The sequence below is a fragment of the Propithecus coquereli genome, unplaced genomic scaffold (genome assembly GCF_000956105.1).
Source record: "Propithecus coquereli isolate 6110/MARCELLA unplaced genomic scaffold, Pcoq_1.0 Scaffold502, whole genome shotgun sequence".
In the NCBI taxonomy this organism is placed as follows: Eukaryota; Metazoa; Chordata; class Mammalia; order Primates; family Indriidae; genus Propithecus; species Propithecus coquereli.
Genome location: NW_012150864.1, coordinates 320,186 through 343,013, shown reverse-complemented (window position 1 = coordinate 343,013; position 22,828 = coordinate 320,186). Strand labels below are relative to the sequence as shown.

At 38.6% G+C, this 22,828-nt stretch overlaps 1 protein-coding gene across 1 annotated transcript in view; it reads right to left on the bottom strand.

Annotated features, from left to right (window-relative positions):
- Positions 1–1,521: 1,521 nt before the first annotated feature.
- Positions 1,522–22,828, bottom strand: part of VPS41 (vacuolar protein sorting 41 homolog (S. cerevisiae)) — a 219,530-nt gene continuing 198,223 nt past the window's right edge. The window contains exons 22-28 of the mRNA XM_012656464.1: positions 20,131–20,185; positions 18,829–18,969; positions 17,452–17,588; positions 4,434–4,533; positions 4,281–4,325; positions 2,840–2,919; positions 1,522–2,291 (exon numbers count right to left, since the gene is read on the bottom strand). Of these exons, the coding sequence (XP_012511918.1) occupies positions 2,211–2,291; positions 2,840–2,919; positions 4,281–4,325; positions 4,434–4,533; positions 17,452–17,588; positions 18,829–18,969; positions 20,131–20,185 (639 nt within the window). The 3' untranslated portion in view covers positions 1,522–2,210. The remainder of the gene's footprint in view (positions 2,292–2,839; positions 2,920–4,280; positions 4,326–4,433; positions 4,534–17,451; positions 17,589–18,828; positions 18,970–20,130; positions 20,186–22,828) is intronic.

Genomic DNA, 22,828 nt, shown 5'->3' with positions numbered 1-22,828 from the left:
ATACTCAGAGAATGGCTTTATTTAAGGAGAGCATATGAAGTTTGTACTTTGCAATGCTGTTTTCCAATATGAGTGGAGTAGGCTTGCCTTCTACCTATTTAAAGTGGGCTAATCACACATGAAAAAATAGTTGACTAAAATTTTGATTATTTTGCCATATTTAAACCTGTATAGGTTAATGAAAAGTAAAAAGGACTGGATGCCTTTTAACAGAACAATCCAATGTTGTTTACTCAAAAGGAAAGTCATCCCAAAGAGGGAAAGCCGGTGTTCTTTATTAACAGTAAAATCTGCATTGTTCCAGTATGTTGGAGTTATATCTGAAATGGTAAATGAACACATTATTTTCCTCTTAATGCAGTTATTTAAAAATAAAGAATGCTTAATTATTACCTCCTTTTCTGTACCTAGGATTTTCTTTACATCCAAATGGAACTTAGTAATTAGCATAATTTATCCCTGAAGCAAAATGACTTAATCAAAATTAGTAAATCCTATGGACAGTTTTATAATTGAACTTTTCTGGAAATGAGCTTGCTCAAATCATAAGAAGGGACTGATATAAATTTAATAAGCAGAATCTTTAAATTGGTAACACTGAAAACAAACAAAAAAAACACTAGGCTTACTTGTAAGGTTTTTTGTGAGAGAAGGGTTTCTCTGGTAAAAACGAAACCAAAAACTGAAAACTAGCAGTGTAGCATAAAGAACACTTACCTTAGATTAAGGAAATACTGAGAAGGCTGAGGGGTACGTTCAATAATGAAGAATCTTCCAAATCTTCTAACTATTTATGATTAACAGCAACAAAAAAATCTGTTGTCTGCTAGAGAATATTCTTAAGCCCATTGTGAAGAGATGTTGTGTGTATTTCCTCTGAGTTTGGCCCAGTGATTTCTTAAAGGGATCAGGAGCCCTGCTTTGAAGTTAGGTAGTCACCTCTGTGACCCCAACCACATCTCTACATTTTGGTTTCTTCATCTGTAAACCAAGAGATATAAGATCTACTTCCTGGGATGCTGCTCGTGGGAATGGCGGGGCATATCTGGGAGTTGGCATGTGCTTGGTACACATCAGCATCCCATTCTCCTCCTCAAAAGACAGAAGCAGGAAGCTGCACTTGTTCCATTTATGGGACTAAGAGAGCAAGGACGATGAGGATGTGTTTTTCACACTTTTACACCTATCGGAGGATGGCCATATATCCCAAGACAGATGAAGCCAATAACTATTAGACACAGTCACAAGTTTGAATTTTCTCCCTCTATGATATGCTCTGTTGTGCGAGGGCAAAGAAGGCTCCAAGGAAGGCTAAAGGAAACATCATTACGCCTAACTTTGGCATTAGGCAGTCCCATTTCTCCCAAGACTCTCTCTCCAATTTCACAGGGTCACTCGTTTCCTGCCTACTATCAAAACCTACCACAACCCCCAGACTCTAAGGTGCCGAAACTCTCGTCTAAGGGCACCAGAATTCCTGACTGCAATTGTTCAACCTAGTTAAAGTGGGTCTTTCACAATGAGAAGAGCTAACATTTATTCAGTCAACAAATGCTGAGTACCTGCCAAGGCCAGACACTCTGCTAGTCATCAGGGAACACAGAACATGTGATTAGCAAACATACAAGGCACAGGAAAACAGCCTGCTAATATTATTCCCAGATGTCACTGAATGAGTGACAATTTGCACGATGTTTCATTAAATGCCTATTAAGAAGATAACCACAGTTGATGACATATAAAAACAAGTCAAATGCTGAATGCAAGAATGGGTGCCAGCAGAGCATATGGAAACAAGGTCCGAGCTGTGGGTAGGAGCTTGCTGGATAACTGCAGTTGGCGATGTTCTTAGGCAGCTGGGACAATTCTTAGCAGTCAACTTTGTTGTTGAATGGTTCTACTACGGTCTGAAAAATTCATTTTTAACTCTAGACTTATGTTTCCATTTACTATATAAAGAATGAACCAAAGAAACAAATGACAAAATATTGACTATGGACCCAAATTATTTCAAGGCATGGGGAGAGCCTGAACTTCGTTATCAACTGCAAAGAGAAACCTCTAGTAGACAGACATAGATGAGGAAACTGTTTTTTAGCATAATATAAACAGGAACAAATCTCTTAACAGCAGTGGTGTCAAACACTTCTGTTGTTGCAAAAATAGTCTCAGAAAGAGCGGTGAGAAAGAATCTGACAAGCAGAAATGAGCTATTTTTTCATCTCCAAAATTGCACTTCCTGGTCCACGGTTCTTGGCACTGCAGATGTTGCAGAATTGTGCAGCAGAATTCTAAAAATGCAATTAAAAATCACAAATTAAAAAAACGATCTTTTTCTCCTCTCACATTCAGAATTATTATGGTGGCATTAGTTGCGGGTGGTGTGGAGAGGAAGTGCTGAAATGTCACTCCCTTTTCTGGAGATTATTTCGCTCAGGATTCAGTCTAGACCAGCTATTATTCTGTGACTCTAGCTAGAGACACTCCGCAGCAGAACAAGTCTACTGTGACCTGGAGGAGAATGGCTTGATACTAAATAATAACAGCATCACGGCACACAAATCCGGCTGAGTTGCACAAGACACACGACGGTTCTCTACTGTTACCGTACGTCTCTACAGCGCAAGTGCCATCAATTTGATCCAAATGAATTTACTCAAATGGGTACACTAAACATTCTACATTGGAAAAAGTAGATAAATTTTTCTTATGTGATATAAAACTATATTATAATTTAAAAAACCCATAGAGCCATAAGGATGATGGGTTATGGTTCTGAGCACATTCTCTGATCACATTAGTTTCTCTCTGGTTGACAGATGCCAAGCTGTCAACTCACCATGCTAGGCACGGGCAGGCACTCCTTGTGGAACATGTGCCGGCAATGGAAGACCACCACACTGAAGGGCTTAGCTGCATCTGGGAGAGGAGGGAGGAAGAAAGAAGAACTCAATGCAAAAAGCAGACCAGGATCTTTTAAAATCATCTTCACCAAAAGCCCATCTGTAGTTTAACTTTCCTGCGATAGGCTGCCTTTGGAGAATGGCTTATTTACAAAAGCATTCCTGAGGGGTGGTGGGAGCAAATGCAAAGCAGGTATTATAATCATGTCGCCGTGTGATTCCCAGGTTACTCGCTTGGCTTCTGTGTCAGTTACCAGGACTACAAATGCAGGACAACTGTAGCAACTTCTATTTTAAAAACTAGAACCAGTATGTGTACGTGTCTGTGCATCCCCCCTGCCCCCCAGAATCATTACACACCACATACTTCAGTCAAGGTTTGGCTTTATAAAAATGCATTCCCAGTTCACCTGCCGCGTTTGCCAAGACCATTCACTGACTTCGGAGGTGGACCTGGGTTAAAACCCCAGGCTGTGACCTTGCATTCTACTCCTGCTTGGGCACGTCCCCTCATCTGTTCCTGCTCTGTGCGGCCAGTTTATTTCAGGTAAGATTTAGTGTCCTTAGCAGATTAAACTGGGAATTTAATCTAATTCTACAGAGGGAGTGTATGTGGTCTCTGTGTTGAAACACTGCCTAAACACTAAGAAAGCTTACTTCTTTTCTTGAGCCCACTATAGTTTTCAACAGAAGCACCAAACCCATTTCCTCTAGAAAAGAACCTAAGTGGAATGACTTCTCATGCTTTGCCCTATTAAATAATCCCTTAATGTTGAGTAAACCGTGAGGTCAACTAGGTCTTTTAGCACTTCTCTATGCTGTATTTATATTAAAAAAGCATTTTGTAGCATCCTGAGAACCACGCTTTTTAATTTCTATGTTCAAATTATGTAAATTTCCTCTCCTCATGTCATAATGAACCTTCAGTAAGGTGCTTTTCATTATAGATGAAGACCAAGAACTATAAATAAACAAATGCTTATGTCTTTTAAAGAGACAGTTCCAATAAGATAGATGGTAGGTATTATGTTTCCATTGAAAGGGGAGATGACTTGGGCACCTAGAACCATACAACAGAGAAAAAGATTAAAGAAAAGGAAATGCTATCCATATTTTTTTTCCTAGATACACACATGGTTCTTCTATCTTGGAATCTAAACATGCTGATGATTAGTTTTCATTTCATTTTACCCTAGAACAGTGATTTTCAAAGAATGGCCCCTGAACCAGTAGCATCAACATCACCTGGGAACTTGTTAGAAATGCACATTATCAGGCCCTGTCCTGGAACAGTAATCAATGAATTTCAAAATTTTAATTCCGTGCCTCATTAAAATACGTATTTGGGGAATTTTTTGTCCCTCCCAACGTTCTTACCTGATGGAAGAATGGGGGAAAGGCACGATTCACAGATATTCTCCTCTGTAAGAAAACACACACAACACTTCGGATCATGCCCTGTTTCTGTCTGCTCTGCTGTTTCTGAATGCAGGGCATGTGGTTCCATATGATTATTTCAATCTTACCCACCATCGACTAGAACACCTTTCATTTGAGTCCGGTGCATTTTCTTCAGTAAGGACAAAGAGTCAGCTACGAGAATCTTCTTGCAGCCTTCACGAAGCAGAATCTAATGCACACATTTTAAAAGAGAAGCCATCTTAAATAGACTGTGGGATGGCGGGTGAAGGGGCACTGTGTGGGGGAGTCAGAAAGCTGGACTTGGCGAACTACTCCAAAGGGCACTTACTGGTTCCCCTGCCCTCAGCACCCTCTTCCCTCCAAACCACTGCCAGACAGACCTTTCCGGCCACGATTCAGTCATTACTCTGTACTTTTTCTTACAACCATAAAGCGGCTCCTGTAGTGTTTGTAGAAATCAAATATAAATTCCAAAGTCTAACAAAGAAAGACTTGTATTAACTAACCCTATTATTATCTTAGAGGGCTTCCTCATACATATTCCCTTTGGCAGATTTTGACCCCTACACGACCTGTTCATTCCAACCTTCAGATCTTTGCCCAGGACGGAAAACCTGCCATTTCAAAATCGTCCATTTCATAACTCCACCTATTTACCATACAAGTATGAGCTGGGCCCCTACCATGTACAAGGCACTGGATATAGATAATAAACTACACAGACATGATCTGTATCCTAAATGCCCTCCAGGCTGCAACCCATCTTCTGATTCTTTCCAAATCCAACCCAAACCACCGAGCACAGTGCAAGGAATGCAGTGTGTGTCAGGTATTCACTGACTACATTAACGTCCAAATTTTCAGACCCCTAGGGGTCTCACAACTGAAAAATGACCACAAATTTTATTATTAATATTCTGTCATGAGATTCATTTTCTTATTCTTTACCCCACGATTGTATGTTTTGTTTCTTTATGCATTTTTCCTGTTCCTCTGCAGGCTTTTTATTATTTTTCCCTTTTCCTGCCTGGAGAATGACAAGAGAGATCACAACACTTTAGCAGCCTCAGAAGTCAGAGGCACACAGTGGAGGACGATGCCTATTTCTGGTTGGTGCCAATGTCGTGTTTCAGAACCAGTGGCATGATAGAATCTGAGACCCCCACTTGCTTTTAGGTGGGCAGGACAGCAGGGGACAGGCCACCCTTTTACCATTCATGCCCATTCTGTGGGCCACAGTGTAAGCTTCCACCCTCTGCTGGGTTTCTTAGGTATAAGTAGGAAGCTGGGAGAGGTGCTCTGAAGTCCAGTAAAGCCAGACATCATTTCTTACCAGAACTCGCTGCTGCTCTTCAATGAGAAAGAAACTCAAGGCCTGGAGGACTGAGAGGCTCTGGGGCCGTGCCTATGGCTCTCCTCTTTGTGCCCTGTGCATCTTATCATAGGTATTCATGTGCAATTACATGTCACTTACATAGACGTTCACGTAACAGAGACATGGTTGTCTGACCATGGTCCAGCTGTGTGGCTGAGAAGCACGTGTCTTTCAGTGCCAAGCTCTAGTGTCAGAGGCGCACTTTGGCTTTCTTTTTTTTTTTTTTTTTTAAGATCAATGATAATTTTAATTCAACAATCAAAGTAGGAAAGAACATTACAGTACAGTTTAATATTACTGAGCATGAGAAAAGAGTATCTGGTGCTGATGCAAATACAGTTTCATAAATTTTTATGGAAATCAATTTGCAGATAAGCTGTAGTTTCTGTGAGGCTTTGTTTAGTTCTGGTTAACCCTTATTCCTGGGATATAACCCTAGATTTACCAGGGCTTGGACTCTAGTTTCTGTATCTGCAACTTCAACAAGCAGTTACAAGCTCTACTGAGCCTATATATCTTTCAGCAATTCTCTCTAGAAAGAGTAAACTTTCCCAGGGGGAAAACATCTACCAAATGCCCTGTTCGCCCCTTAGATCTGGCTTTCTTCATACCAGAGTCACTCTCAGCTCTAAGACTCTGATGGCCATTTTGCTTTTGCAGGTTTTAAATTCACACCACCAAGGAAGGGAAGTAAGGAGTAGCCAACCATGGTCCTCCATCCCCAGTGGTCTACAATGACACGTGTTCCTTCAAAAACCCCAAAGAGCACTGGTTTTGGGTGAATCCAGCTAGAGGCCTTTCCCCCTTATTACATGAAGGCAAATATTCAGGAAAACAGAACTGTTGTCCAGATTAAAGATCTATACCTGCCATTTTTAGTACTGATGAACAATAAATGACATGATTTTAGTATTCCTACATTAAATGAGAAACTGCCTACGAAGTTTTATTCTTTAAAATTCTACTAGAAGTGGAATTTTTTGGATTTTAAAGATATTAACATTTTAACAGATATTACTGAAGAATTCAGGAAGAAGAGAAAAATAACAAATGCGTAAAAAAAAAAAAGTCCCAGAAATATTGATGTCAATAAACTTCAAGCAAACTTACAAGCAAATATATATAGCTGCTCAGCCTCCAACAACAAAATAAAAAACTTAAGAATAGTGTCAATCACAGCGTCTCTAAAATGTTTCAAAAAGAAATGGCTCTGACCCTCAGTGGGTGCCCAAGGCCCACTGCATGAATAATACAGGAGGAATGGCAGAGCTGGCAGTCTAGACAGAAGGCACCGTGTCTGCAAGCTAAAAAGGAAAAGAGCAAGAAAGGCAAACCAAGAAGGAACCATCTCCTCAGCAGGATTACATTTTTCTAAATAGGTACAATCTGTCTGCCTGCAGAAAGTATTTTCTAGGAAAAATAAAGTATTCAGAGGCAAACAGCCAGGAGAGGGGAAAGTACACAAATACAGCTGATTATGTTACTTCTTCATTTGGTCAAAATCCAAGGCTCCAAATCAGAAAGATATGAAAACATTTTAAGTTTCATTACATGATGCCAGGCAGGCATATAAAAAAAAGCGACTATCATCTATAGAAAGTAATCATTTATCTATAACATGTATAACAATTTGAAAGCAATGAAAGGTGAAAGGAGATGGTATAAGATTATTATGAATTACAGTATATATGACATACTGTATCAGACATACAACAAGACATGTTGACTATGGATTCCCAGTAGCAACTACATCAGTGACTCATAAAAAAATTGCTGTTGTTGGCACACATTTCTCCCCCAAAAGCTGCTATTTCGAATTTCCGACGAATGCCTTTATTATAAAGACACCGGTGGCTGAAAGTCAGATGCCTCAGCAGTTGGCGTAAGGAGGTCATCTTCATCCTTTCTGACCTTCACACTCATGATCTCTGACTACTTCTGTCTTTCACGGTCCTCTTCCCCAAACCATTTCCCCAGCTATGGACCATCACCTTCCTCCTGTCTCCTTTTTAACTTGCAAATTTGATGTTCTTTACAAACTTAGGGCACATGCACACTTTTTTCTGTTATCTAGGTTTTCAATGACCAGAACTGATCACTACTGCTCTTACCCTGAGCACTATATTTCATTACTTTGTGCTATTTTTCTTTTTTTGAGACAGTGTCTTGCTCTGTTGCCCAGGCTAGAGTGCAGTGGCATCATCAGAGCTCACTTCAACCACCAACTCCTGGGCTCAAGTGGTCCTTCTGCCTCAGCTTCCCGAGTAACTGGGACTACAGGTGTGCATCACTATGCCCAGCTAATTTTTTTATCTTTTGTAGAGACAGGGTCTCACTATTGCCCAGACTGGTCTCGAACTCTTGGCCTCAAGTGATTCTCCTGCCTCCACCTCCCAAACTGTTAGGATTAGAGGCATGAGCCACCGCGCCCGGTCCCTATTTTTCTTTAAAAAAAAAATGAATTTTTTTTTAAAAGAAAACAAAAGTAAAATATAAATATCCAAGTCCCTATCACCTAGATTTAACAAATCTGTTAATATTTAGTCATGTGCTTCAGATCTGCTTATTAAAATAGATAAATAATAAAAATAAAGTATTACAGATACAGCTGACATTTTCTTACATCCTACTATTCCTCCTTCTTGCTTTCACACACAACTCCAACTTGTTCAGTGTGTGTCCAACTAAAATATAGAACTGGTTCAGGCTCATGTAACAGATCTGGTCAATGACATAAACATCAAGCCTGAGAAGGAATCCCTTCCAAATAAAAAAGCAAAGCCTCATTAGAAAAAGCTCTTTGCTTCCCACATTTTTCTGCCTAGAATGTGGATATGAAATCTAGTGACACAGCATCTACCTTGTGACCAAGAGGAAACAACCCTGATGTACATTTTCTAGTTGATGGACGTTTAGGTTGTTTCCAGTTTGGGGCTACTAAGGATATAGCTGCAAAGGACATTATTGTACAGATCTTTTTGTGGACCTGCTTTTCTGTTTTTCATCTCTTGGATAAACAACTAGGAGTGAAATTGCTAGGTCACAGAGTAGGTAGTTTTTTATGTAACTGTCAAACAGTTTTCCAAAGTAGTTAAATCACTGTACATTTCCACATATTAAGTTTTGATATCTGATAAATCTACCCTCCTTCTTATTCTTAGATAATCTTACTCTTTACTTTCTATATAAGTTTTAGAACCAGTCTATCAATTTCCAAGAAAATTTTTTGGGGGATTTCAAATAAAATTTTATTGAACATACAGATGATTATTTTAGAGACAATTGATAACATTTATGATATGGATATATTTTTAACTAAATGGTCAGATTCAATTTGCTAATGATTTATGTATTATTTTTGCATTTGTGTTAAAATAAAGATAGGGTTATAATTTTGTCATACTGCCCTCATGTAATGCTGGTGTTAAGGTTATACTAGCATCCCATGAAGAACTGAGGAACATTTTTATTCTATTCTCTGGAAGAGTTCATGTAAAGTAGGGGTTGCCTGTTTTTTAAAGGTTTGATAACACTTGTTTCTAAAACTGTCTATGGAATAGTGTTTTTGTTGTGACAGTATGTTTTGACTACTAATTTAATTTTTTGATGACTGTATGTCTATTCTATTTGCTCTTGAGTAAATTTTGGTAATTTATATTTTCCTAGAAAATCGTTCATTTCTTCTCAGTTTTCAAAGATGCTGACATGAACGTGTATTCTTTACTTACTTTGGGTGTTGAAAACTTATATTTGTTTGCAAGGGTTTTCTATTTTATGGTCATGCTGGTTATTTCCCCATACATTTTTCTCAGACTTCAAGGAATTTGAAAATATATTCTGCGATGTTTCCTGAATGATTATAGCCCACTGCTTTAAAGATTATGTTCCCCTCCCCACCAAAAGTAGTTCTTTTTTTCCAAAATATGTCTACTGGTCTTTCAAAGATCAAGTCATTCTTTTATCCACAAGTCTTTCTTGCCTATTTCCTGCTTTACCCTGGTTTCCTATTGTGTTGGATAGCCTGTGATACCACTTTCAGAAATTAAAGCCAATTTGAATCATCTTGTTACCTGCAAATAGCTCCACTGGTAAATAAGACAGCACCACTATCAATCTTTGCTTTGTAATCTATTAATATCTCTCTTATTAGAATTTCACTGAGGATAAACCGCTATCTTTTCCTTCCTCGACTTCATTATGACATTAGTTTTCATCTCAAAAAATATTTGTATGCATTGCTTAGAAAGTATAATATTATCTTTCAGAGATTCATTTTCCTTATGGGCCTTTTCTCTATTTTTCCAAGATTATTAAAATCTATGGGCCAACTTCTTGCTACATCCTTCTCAACCACTCTTGTTTTCTTAATATTCCTTTACTTCTCTCCATAGTTCTAAGTTTTTCTAAATTACACATTTTATTTATACCACCTTTATTCTTTCCCCTTCACCATTTTCAAGACAACCAGCTGTAGCTTCTATAATCAATCTGCTACATGTTATATTTTGTGCTGCTATAAATTTGAATAGGAATGAATTTACAAGATAGCTGTGGAAAAACCAACATGAGACCTTGGATTTGCCCTATCTTCTCCTCATTTTTCTGCAGTCTATCATCATTGATAATGATCCCAACCAAAAGCAAAACACCAGACTCACAGACATTTTATAAAGCAATAAAAGAACTGTGTATCAGCGAAGTTATTATGGTTCATTAGAAACAGCTGCCATGGGAAAAAAATGCCATCAAAATTTGCCAAGTTTCTGAAATTTTTATTTTAAAAGATTCTTTGAACACTGAACTTTTTGCTGACATTGTCCTGTCCAAACTGCAGTGATTCTCATTAGAATTGCAAATAACAGCTACCTGGTTTTCTAAGTACCCAATTATGGCACAAGCTAGACTGAGAAACTCCCCTGATTTCCAATTCAGCCTTTAGGCCATAATGCTGTGGGACTTGAATTCTACTTGAAAAAGCTTTGTTTGTGGTCAGGATTATTATCAAAGATGACAAATTAGAGAGAAATAAGGAGGGAAAGAAAAAGACTCTGAGTTCTCATGTTGGAGTTCAGAAACAATCTTATAAACACAATTGTATTTAAACTTACAATAGCACAAAGTATACATGCACCAAATTGATTCTACAGGGTTGTCACAAGCCACCTATGTCACCTAAAAGCTGTGATGAGGCCAAACTGAAATAATTTGGGGGAAAAAAAAATCACTTGGTCTTAAAAGTTTATTTGGGGGATTTATAAATTAAAATACTCTCTCTTAAAAGAAAATGAAGAGCGTATACACCATGAGTCAAAAAGAAACCCATGTGGGCCCAAAGAAAGGTTAGTAAGAGAGAAGTCATTATTTCCTCTTCACTCATTATGGATTTAAAAGTAGAGAGATATGGGGAAATAATAAAGAAAAAGGAGACAGCAGCAAATACAAGTCTGCGAAAGTAACTTTGGCAGGCATAGAGACAGATGTCTGGAGTAAGGATACCAGTTTAGATGGTGTGTATGTGTCCGTGTGTGTCTTTGCGTCCATGAGTGTGTGTGTGTATGTGTGTGTGTGTGTAGTTTAACAAAATGAAAGTGTTAAAGCTTTTTACTTCTCTCAGAAACATGAATCCAGATCATGAGCAACCTGAGGAAAGGGCGGCATCTTGCTCATCTCCATGTACGAGACCACGTGTGGAGGCCCTGTTGGTACCTAACATGCTAGCTGACACAGGACACACTCAGATATTTAAATAAATGTGTTTATAATTATCAAACATATGATATTTTAGAAACCATTCCTCAAGAAATCAAGACCTTCTATGATACCTCCATTAAGAAGATGCTGTCAGTGCTGTTAACCTCACCTCAGGGCTGGCCTGCTACCGAGACCAGCCAGGACTCAGTGCAGTGGGGGAGGGGAAGGAAGGCAAGGGAAGGACATCTTCTCATTTTATTTTTCTTTAAATAAATGTCATTTTTGGAGGCAAAAGAACTGTGAAAAATAAACAACCCCCTCAACTATACCTAAAGATCTAAGCCACGTTATTACAGATTCCAAAATGTTATTATGATTTACCTTATTTATTTTTTTTAAGAGACAGAGTCTTGCTCTGGGCTCAAACAATCCTCCCGCCTCTACCTCCCAGAGTGCTGGGATTACAGGCATGAGCCACCGCGCTAGGCCCATGATTTACCTTAAAACATAAAGTTAACATTAAATATGCAGCTGCATTCAATATATAAAGGCATATTTATAAATTGACTCTATTAAGAACTTTAGAGACAGAAGATACTTTACACATCATCTAATCTTAAGGTTCCCAAATGCCAATACATAGACTAGTGCCAGACTGGGTGTGTGCAGGAAATACCAAGGTGTTTCAAGGACATATTCCCTGGTCTTCCCAAAGAGATTACCCTCTCGCACATCTGGGCTGGTACCTGAATCTATGTAGCTTATAAAAGAATTCAGATAATTGTGGTGAGTGGCCAGGCTTACCAAACACTGATTTAATCTAATGGGAAAACTGAGATCCAGAAAGTTTAGGTGCCCTACCAGAGATCAACAGGCTTGTTAAGTGCAAAGCCAGGACGAGCGCCCGGGTCTACAAACATCGTGTCCACTGCTCTTTAAAAGACAACAGGCTGCCTATGCATCTTCCATTCCAATTCTCTTATGTTCCCCTGCTGTAAACTGCCAGTACGATGAACGCATCTCCAGAAAACAATGGGACAGCCAGTGAGACAAGCACAGGACATAATGTAGAAGAACTCACAAAACAGCACTATACAAATAGTTCATTTTTACCCGAAAAGATAACAAAACAAGTACCACAAGGCACACACGTAGAATCTGATAGGCACTACTAGCATAGAAAGGAAGATGAGTATCATAATCATAAATCTGAAAGCATGAGCCCCCAAAGAGTTTCAGTACTTATATGTCTTAGAAATAGACATATAAAGATAAAAGCATTTGTGGATTACAGAGAATGGAAAATCTAATCTATCATGGCTTCTACTCAAAGAAAAAGGACACTACAGAGTGAATTTTCCTTCCCTCAACAGGCGAGGTTGACCTTATTTTCAATATGTAGGGATTCCACATTTGAACCATTTTGAAAGCTGGAGGAAAAGGAAGTTGTGCAATGCCTCTTTTAGGCTGGTAGCTGGAGAGAGAATTTAAGAAACTAAAACAAAAACAAAGCTTCACAATCCTAATCTTGGTCATAGATTCTGACAGATAAAATTTAAATCAAAAGTGAGAGTAATGACAAGTATTACCCATGAAAAGAAAAAAATAAACCTGCCAAATCTCAGGAGACAGAGCAGCATAGACAAACACAAAGGTTTGGAATTCTGGCTCTACTACATGATGGGGGCAAATCACACCTCTCAGCCTCAATGTTCTCATCTGCAAAGCAGGTTTGTGGTGGGGACCCGCAGGGAGAATACACGTAGAATGACTCTGTCAAGGGTAAATGGATACAAATACAAGGTCAATCTCCACAATAACACAAGCCCAGAGGAGTTTCCATCGCAAAGACAGCAGGCTGAATGCTATGCCGATCTCATAAACGCTAAGTCACAGGTTTCTGGAGAGATCTTTGAGATCCTGTAATCAGGAGACCCAAACCAGTGCCCCAAAGCTGAACATCCCGCTCCAGACAGAAATGTAGAGAAACACAACTAGGTAGGTGTTGGCCTAAAGGCGATTCAGCTTTGTACCTACTGCCTTACATTCAGTTGGCCTCAGGAATTTCTGTAGCCCCTAAAGTATCTAAGCTGGAGGTTTAATCCAGCCCCTGCCCTTTCCTTTTCATTTTTCTGCTGAAAGCAGAGGTCTAAGAATGTGCGACGACTTGTCCAGGATCATCTGCTACTTCACACAGGCTCAGGCTCACACCAGGGACTCGGGAGGCTTAGCCCAGTGCGATTTCCACCACGCCACGCTGCCTCTTTAGAAGCAAGTTAAACATGTTTGCTATTCTTTTTCCTCCAGAGATGTTACCCATAATGAAAAACTAAGAACTCACTCTAATCAGCAGACTTTTTTAGGGATTACTTGAGGCTATAAGAGCTAATGTAGTCGTGGATAAAGAAGGCATGAGATTTAGTTAGAGGATCTGGGCTCAAACCCACTTTATCACCTTCCCAGATTGGCATATCATTTAACTTTTTTTTAAGACTCAGTCTTCTCATCTGTAAAATGGAGATGACAGTTCCTACAGGGCTGTTGTGAAGATGAAATTGTTGCCAAATAAAACTGTCAAAAGAAAAGTGTTCAAGAACAAGATGCTGAAATTATCAAGGGGGAAAAAAAGTCTCCAACAACAGAAATGAATATAAATTCTAATTGAATAAATAAATACTAAATGTATAAATTAAGATGTTTTAAAAATAAAAATGAATATATTAAAAATATAAAAATTTATTGTACAAAATACATTGGAAACTGGTCAGTTTATTGCCAAAATTGAAATATATTGTTTGGAAATAATTTATGTCAAAACAAATGCTATTTGTCCTTGAAATCAGGCCCAGAAACATTTTAAATTTATGAAGTACAATACAGACTACTTTCACCTTACTGATTTCATGAAGCTTCTAGTATTTGTGGAGTTATTACACTAAGAAGGTATAAAAACATGATAAATTAAAACAAATTAAACACTGATAATGTAGTTGATTATCCTATTTCCTTAACTTCAACTATATCATAGTCTAACACGCCCAATGATGTTAACCTTTGGTTGAAGAGCACTGTTACATTTTAGAAAATGTGACACTCTAAAACCAGAAAAGTTGTTCAAGTTTTTGTCCCATAACTTTCCTACCCTCCTTTCCAATTAATGATTGGCTGATGAAAGATTACCCAACGCATTTTCGGTGCCCAAGTAAGTTTTCAGATGCTGCATCCTCTATTCTAAATCTCCTCTTAGAGACTCCCAAAGCGTATTAGCAAAAAAAGGAGCTGCGGAGCCCCGTGATAGAGTTTCCTACCATCTGACCGTGGACCTGTGTAAATATCCACAGAAGTCACTGCCCTGCCCCACCCCGCCCCATCCCACACACAGTAGGTTCCAGATTCGCAGAAATTCATGAATATGCATGAATCCCCAAATTTGGGGCATTAACAGAGTTGCAAATTTTTTATTTTGCTATGTAAGAACATGTGAAAATCAACTACAGTTTCATGAAACAAATAAAAGTCTAAATAAAATAAAATAACATGTATGAGAAAGCCTTCTAGAAACTGCAAAATGCTCTATAGATAGATTTAAATTATTTTTACAGTGATCTCTAATAGGTTTCCTACAGAAAGAAAATAGATAAATGGTCATTAATAAATTATGGAAAAAGAACAGCCTTTTTCGTAGAAAAAAAATTCTAAAGTCTTTCTTCATCCTTGAGTACGAAGTACTCCCTGGAATTCTTTGAACAACCTGCCCCAGTAGAGCATTTTCTCCCTGTATCCTCCAACAAGATGTCTGAGCTCCAGCAGGGACTACAGGTGTACCGGCTTTCACCGGCTCTGCCACCTTCTCTGTGAGTCCCTCTGAGAAGCCACTCCTTGGTTGGGGGGCTATCCAGGCAACCACAGCTCTTTGGATCCACTGGCTAAATGATTCTGAGTCTGCTTAACACATTACCCAACTGCATACTTACATATCTTAAGAAAAAGCTCTCAGTATATTTTAAAATATAATTAATAGGATAAAATATTGATTTAGCAGCTGTTTTAGTGGATTTTTTTAATGTTATGCTTTCGTTTTGCATCTAATAATTTTATTTTTATTTCCAGCTGACTCAGAACTATGTAAATTTATTTATAAAAAATAAATGAGCAGTGAGACCACAGTGGTGTCCACGAGCTTTGTTCTCTGGGAGGAGAGCCTAGTCAGAGGGATGTATTAGGTGGTTTTGTAGGCACTGGGGAGGCTGAGGGAAAAGAAAGGCATATTTTCAACCTGGAGGCTGAGCTTCATGCACTACAGCTGAAGGACAGAGGAAATTATTTAGCACCTGCCTTGGGGTAGAGTTGTTCAGAGACACCTAACTGACTTCTCAGCAAATTTGGGTCTGAAACTTCGAGCATCCCTGGCATACTCGGGGTGGGAAGGGCCCATGAAGTACAGATCATCATCAAGCTCATTCATCCCCAGAGGTCTGCAAGGTCTGACACTGAAACCACTTTCACCAAAGCCCAATTCCAAGCCCTGGGATTAGTCAGTTCCCTACCCGGATTACCTTTCCGCATTCCGAGGGCGCTGCACAAAAGGCAAGCTCCTCATGTCACCTCTCCTTGCCTACTGACCCATTCCCATATTTTTATTTCCTTCTTGTCTTTCTCAGTCTTCCTCCGATAACCTTTCCTTTGGGTCATCTGCAAACCTTCAAAGCCCACTGGAAATATGTCTGTATATCTTAAAGCTTTTTGCACAAAACCTCTACTTCTTCAGCTTGACTGAATACCAATTTTTCTCCCATGAAGGTGATTTCCCACAAAGCTCTCTGAGTGAAGGCTTCTTGACCTCTCGCACCCCTACCTGCAGGAAAAACCTCTTTTCTGTTAAAGATGTGTTATCCAACACCACTGTCCCCTGTGAACTGCAAGATTAGTGTCCCAGTTCACTGAGAAGCTAGAACATTCTTCCTCCTAGTTGTCGATGTCCATCTGGATGACGCAGCAAAGGCTGTGGCCTCACAGTTTTGTTCCATTTTTTGAACATGTCCACAATGATTTTGCTTCAAAAATTTTAATGTAATATCACACTCCCTTGCCACAACTGTTTGTTCCTCCAGCTCTGCCATCCCTTCTCATCTCCCACACCTGTTCTTGACACCATCAATCTCCCTGAATTTCTTCTTGCCACCCTGCCTCTTACCTAAGGCTGTCATGGAGTTCAGCAGGTGGCCCCCTACTCTGCACACTGCACAGTGACAACTGCCCCAACAAATCTCATGATCCTCTGCTTACAACCTTATCTTTTAGCTTCATCTGCAACATCTTATTGTTTCCAGGAAAGAAATGTCATCCATTATAACAAAAACTCATTTTCAAGTGAATTAGAGAAAGAACAGTCTGGATTTTTAAGGAAATGTCTTTTAAACAGTTTCAAATTCTACAGAAGCTACTGGCAGCCTGAAAAACAGTAATTGCTAGAGTCATTTTAAGGAAAACATTAAGATGCTCTATAATTAGCATATTAATTATTTATATGAAAATAATGGGTTCCGTTGTTCTTATCACAAATTCTGAATTAACAGGGATCATGAAATTGTACTATTCTAGAAAACAGACAAAAGGCTAAATAAATCCTATATTTTAACGTATTTTAGGCAATAGATTACTGAATGGCTTCGAGAAAAATGATTAAACTATTTGAAAAACATTTTTTTATTCCTCCAAATGGACACAATACTTATTTCTTCCTAAAAATGTTTGGGTGGACAAATGTAACAGCCGCTGTAACTACTTTCACATACTCCTCAATTCCATGTTATATTAACCACACAGATATAATGCCTGCTTAATAAGAGAAAATTTGGATATAGGTAAGAAATCAGATAGCTTTCTTAAGGGGTGATGTTTCTAATTTCTTTTAACAATTTTCTAAATATCTGGGCCTAAATAAAATTTAACTACCAAACTAAAGTTGTAAACTGTTGCCTAACATAAACCCTAGAAATGTTTATCCAGTAGTGAGTCAACTCATTCAGTATGCTCATATATTCAAGAAAAGATACTTACTTGCAAATTGTAGTCCTGTAGAATTTTAACCAAGGAATCTCTCAAATTGGGAATCTCCATTCCTTCCTTAATACGATGAATTAGTAGAATTGGGTCAACATGCGTGCCAATGTTGTTTAACAAGCCAGTAATAAATGCTACAAAATACCACATAAAGCAATTAACATATAAACGATGTTATAATGCAATTTTATTTGCACATAATGCAATTTTAGACAAATAGTTACTTAAGAAATTATTTCCTTCAAAGTAAGTGTTAAAATCATTTGAATTTCTAAACTCTCAAGAATTAATCTTCAAAACTTTCAAGAACTTTCCTGAAGACATAAAGGAGAAACTAAATACAAAGTGTTTAAAAACAGCAGAACAAATAATTACTTACCTTCAACAGTTTGCTATGTCAAAGTGTTGCCACTAATATTGATTGAGAACGTACTATGGCTTAGCTATTCCACACTTTTCTCCAATATTTTGAAAGATAGGAACATTGTGTTCCCATCTCAGAAAGAGAAAGGGGTGTTTAATTTATCCAGAGTCACACAGCTGGCAGGTAATGAGCCCGAATTCAAACCCATGCCAGACCCAAGTTCATGATGTGTTCTGTTACACCACTTTGCCTCTTAAGATCCTTAAACTGCTACTTTATCATGCTAAACTAGATTCCTTGTATTTTCAAGGGGAAAAAGTCATTAAAGTCAATTTCAGATTAAGGCAGTTCCACAAACATAAAGCCTTTGAGGGGGTGGATTTTAAACCACTACTGCTAGTTATCTTCAAAGGAGGAGTTGGGTTACTGTTAGGTGACTGCTTTTGCTTTTTTCTTTCCAAAATGGGAAAACTAAAGCAAACGGTCAAGCTGAGGGCCAACAAATGCAAACTCCTGGTGCTGCACTAATAAAACAGGGTAGGAAAAAGAGACTTAAATACTATAAAACAAACATTCACATATAGTCAACATCCAGTAACAGTTACATGTCTCCATAAAGAGACTGTTAAGGTCTACACTTTCAAAATAAATGCTCCTGTATACAAAGTAAAAACAAAACCAAAACCAAGATCAAGCCAACACAACCCAGATGACATTTATTCAATTTGGTTGCAGTAGGTAAAATATGCCTCGTGGGGACACAGCTACGGAACTGTGTAAACACCTGTTCTTTATCACATTCAGGTAATGCATAGTGATGAGGTTCCAGGCTTCCCAGCTCAGGAGGAGTATCGGAAATCGTTACCACACACCCGGCCTGTTTTTATTGTAGCTACGCTCTGTCATATTTTTAACCCAACGTATCTTAAGACAATTCTTACTCTAGACGTAAACATAACTGGCTATATTGAGAAAAAAAAGTTATAATCACAGATGGCTTTTGTGCTTACGTGGTTTGTCGATGGAATATAAAATCAGATCTTCCCAGAGTTCTCCATCATCTTGCTCCTTGGCAAATTCGATGGCTTTATCAACATCATGCAATTCCTCCATAATCATCTTCAGGGCACTTCGGCTATTACCCATTCGGCCTAGGTGGGGTGAGGATGTGAGAACAAGTTCATTTAGAATATTTTAATAAAACATTTTTAAAAGAAATAGCATCTCTTGATTTGTTCACACAGTTTGAAAGCTAAGACAAAAACATTTTCTTATGTGACATCAGCATTTACTATCTATAACACAGCAAAACAAATAGTGCCCATTTACTGCATGTTTACTCTGTGCTGAGTACTCACTTAAGGGCTTCACATGAATTACATCATTTTATCATCACTATAATCCTATGAAGTATGTTCTACTCATATTCCTACTCTATAGAAGAGGAAAAAGAAATGTTAGTAACTTGCTAAGATCATAAATAGTAGAACAGGAATTTGAAGCCAGGTCTGTCAGACCCTGACTTCCTTCTGACAGACCTGTGTATTTTTTGGAGGTCAATACCTTCACATTCAGCCACAGTTTGGACTTAAAGCCATTCTGCCTCATGAGGTGGCCTTGCTATTCTGATATACTCGTGCCAAGTGCAAAGTCAGTTTTCAGAGTGCTGCCTCATTTCCTTCTCTTTCAAGTTCAGGGAAAAGCCTTTCAATAACTCTGATGAGATGAAAGTATTTACCAACTACGCTTCTATTCATTATCTTACATGCTTAGCTCATTAAAATGCTCACTGGCATTTTAACAGTTTGAACAATTTCCATGAGTTTTTAATACAGTACATGCAAAAAGCCTTACTCGGTGGAGGGACATGTGCTATCACCCTTACCGCTGTCCCCTGCCTGTGCAGGAACTAGTGAAGGATCTCCAGTCATCCTCACTGTGAGTGGCCATTATCAACTGATAACAGCCGGCTTGTGAATAAAATGATACTCCACTTGATAGCCCTTCTACAGTATTTTGTTTTTCTTGAAAATATTATTCCCACAGCTTATATATTTAAAAAAATGGTTAACCTTTTAAATGTATATAGGATTTTAAAGTTTTTATACATTATTTCAAACCATTTGTTAAGCCACTCTTCCTTATTTACTGTGCTATGAAGTCTATTTTTATATATTAAATTCTTGCACAAAATAGGCTCGAACTTCTGTGTTACTTTGGTCTAAAACCTATGTCCTTTTTTACACAATTTACAACATGTTATCACCCCATTTCTTAGCATATGGGGACCAAAATGAAAAAAAGCCACTTACTCAGAAGATAAACTGTTTCTTCTACAAAGTTTCTCTGTTGACAGATCTCAAGGGCCTTCAATTAAAGCAGGGTAAAAAATGTTACTATGGGCTCCCAAACAAGAACAAATATTAACAAAGTCACTTAACAAATTTGAAAGAATTTTTCCACTGCCTTTGCTTGTTTGTTTGTTTGTTTGTTTATCAGCAGTCACTTTCTGACCAACCACTGCCTTTCTTTAAAAACAAAACAAAGCAAACAGAAAACAAATCTCCTTAGGATTTACTGGTGGCTGTACTCAGTTACCTGTCAGAGAGGTATTGGGCCCTACACACTTTAGTTGAAAACATATTTGAAGCAGAACGTTCCATGAGCAAAGGCAGAAAACAAGACCAAGAGGTTGAAATAAAGGATCTTTCCCACTAGGCCATTCTCTCTTGACGCTACTTTAGATTTCTTCACAGCACTGCTTCCTACCAAATCTATAGTCATTATTTAAGCTCTGTTTCCTTCTACTAGCACATAAGGAATGTTGTTCATTGTTGCATTACTGAGCCATATGCTCAGTAAACACTTGTTGCATGAATGAATGGGTGGATCAATGAATGAAGGAATGAATTTACTAGGAATATTTCTATTGCCAGCTCACAGGGTTTAAAAGAGAACTTTGCTCAAGGATTTGTCTAAAACGAGAGGGAAAAAAACACATCTGATGATCAATAAGGATCAAAAAAGAAGCAACTACGCAGGTGACAGTACTTCTGTGGGTATAAAAAAACTCAAAATACTATGTGTTGATAAATAACTCAATCATTCTAAATTAATTGGACTACATTTACTATATTCTCTGTGCTCAGTGCTAGAGGGTCAGGTTGGATAGAGATGCAAAGATGATAATAATAAAAATGTTAATGATGATGACATACAAAAGGAGAACAAAGAAGAAAATAAAAGAGGCGGCTTAGTAGGAGTGCAAGCAGCGTGAGTCCACCCCTGGGAGATCTGGGTCCAGGGAGGGTGACGGACATGTGACAATACTTGTTCCACGATCAGGGGAACATGAAGAGAGGGCCATGTGTGTAGACAAGGGGCACTGTGGTCCTCTTGTGAAAAGCTTCACAGAAGAGGTGGCATCTGAAGGGGGTGCAGTAACATGAATGACCAGCAGGAAACCTTATTTCATACCCCTCCTACATAAGCTTCCTGGTGCCTGGCTCCACTTAAAGTAGAGAATCTGTACCACGACCTCCACGGCATCCATGACCTAGTCCTGCCTTCCTGTGCAGACTGGCCTTCCTCTGCTCATCTCTTCATTGCATCCCTTTTCCTGAAATGCTCCTCTCACCTCCCACTCTCCACCCCTGGCAAAGACTTCAGACCAATATTCGCTTGGCCTTCATGTCTGGTCAGATCCCAGGAACTCACTGCAGTTGAACCCTGCACATGGCTTAACAACACTTTCTCAGAGTTGCCATCAACTACTCACCTAATGATTTGCTTAATTTCCCTCTGCTGGGACCATGTGCACTCTGAGCCCTGTGCTTTGCATAATGCCTGGCCCCAAGTAGGTGTGCCATAAATATTTTTAAAATAAATGAGTAGGTAGAAAAGGTTTCAGGAGGAAGATTATTGGATTGCGTATTTAGAAATAATCAGTCAAGGTTGTTTTAAAAACAAAGGCCAATGAGTTAAAAAGGATAGCTCAAGTTAATTAGCTCTTTTGGATCAATGATCAATGTTGGGAAGTAACAGCAGGAGCTAGTTTTGATATTTTGATTTTTGACTTAAAATTTCTCTGTAGGCTATCTATTTTAAATCAGTGTCTCTGGTTACCAGCTAAAGGGCAGAAAAAACCTGATCATAGAGATCAATATAGCAAAAAAGAAAAAGAAAACATAAAAAGGGGAAAAAAACCCAAACATTATCTTACTTCAGAATTGCAATGAAACTAGGATGGTGTTTTAGAGTACAGACACCATTTAAATGAGAAAATGAGAATAACTACAGGTCACAATGAGGAGGAAACAATTTGATGACTCACAAGACTCCTTTAAAAATTAGGTGGCAGAGAGAGCTAGTTGCCTCCCCGTCCCCAAGATCCTTCTCCAATTTCTTTCACAGTAATAAGATTTTAGGTGGGTATGTGACTGCCCAAAATTAAAAAACAAAACAAAACAAAGAACAAAAAAACCTCCCAGCCTCTGCAGTGGTAGGGGAACCACATGACTAACGCCCACCACAGAGCTGAAGAAGAATGCAAAGTGGTAACTTCTGGAACCTTACTTTGAAGCCACTGTGTGTGAACCTTTGGTGTCTTTATTTGTAATCCTTTCATCCAATTAGCTGCTGGAAACGTGGACAGCACTACCTCACATCACAAGGTCAAGTTTATACAAGGTAGAGGACAAGAGAAAAAGGCCCTGGTCTCTGACTATGTGGCATGCCACCCCCAGCAGAGCCGCTACACCAGGACAGAAAACTAAACTGCTACTCTGTTTAAGCCGTGATTATTTTGGGATTTTCATCACTCATACCAGAATCTAATCCCAGCTAATACCTAGAAAATCCTCATTTGTTTCGATTGAAAACATGGTTTACCTATTCCTGTAATGTCTCTCCCATTAATCATTGCTATAAACAATGGAACTTTCTTACCAACTCTTCACTCTTCTGCAGTGAGACTAATGTAGAAACAAGAAACACATTCAAGAAGTTAAA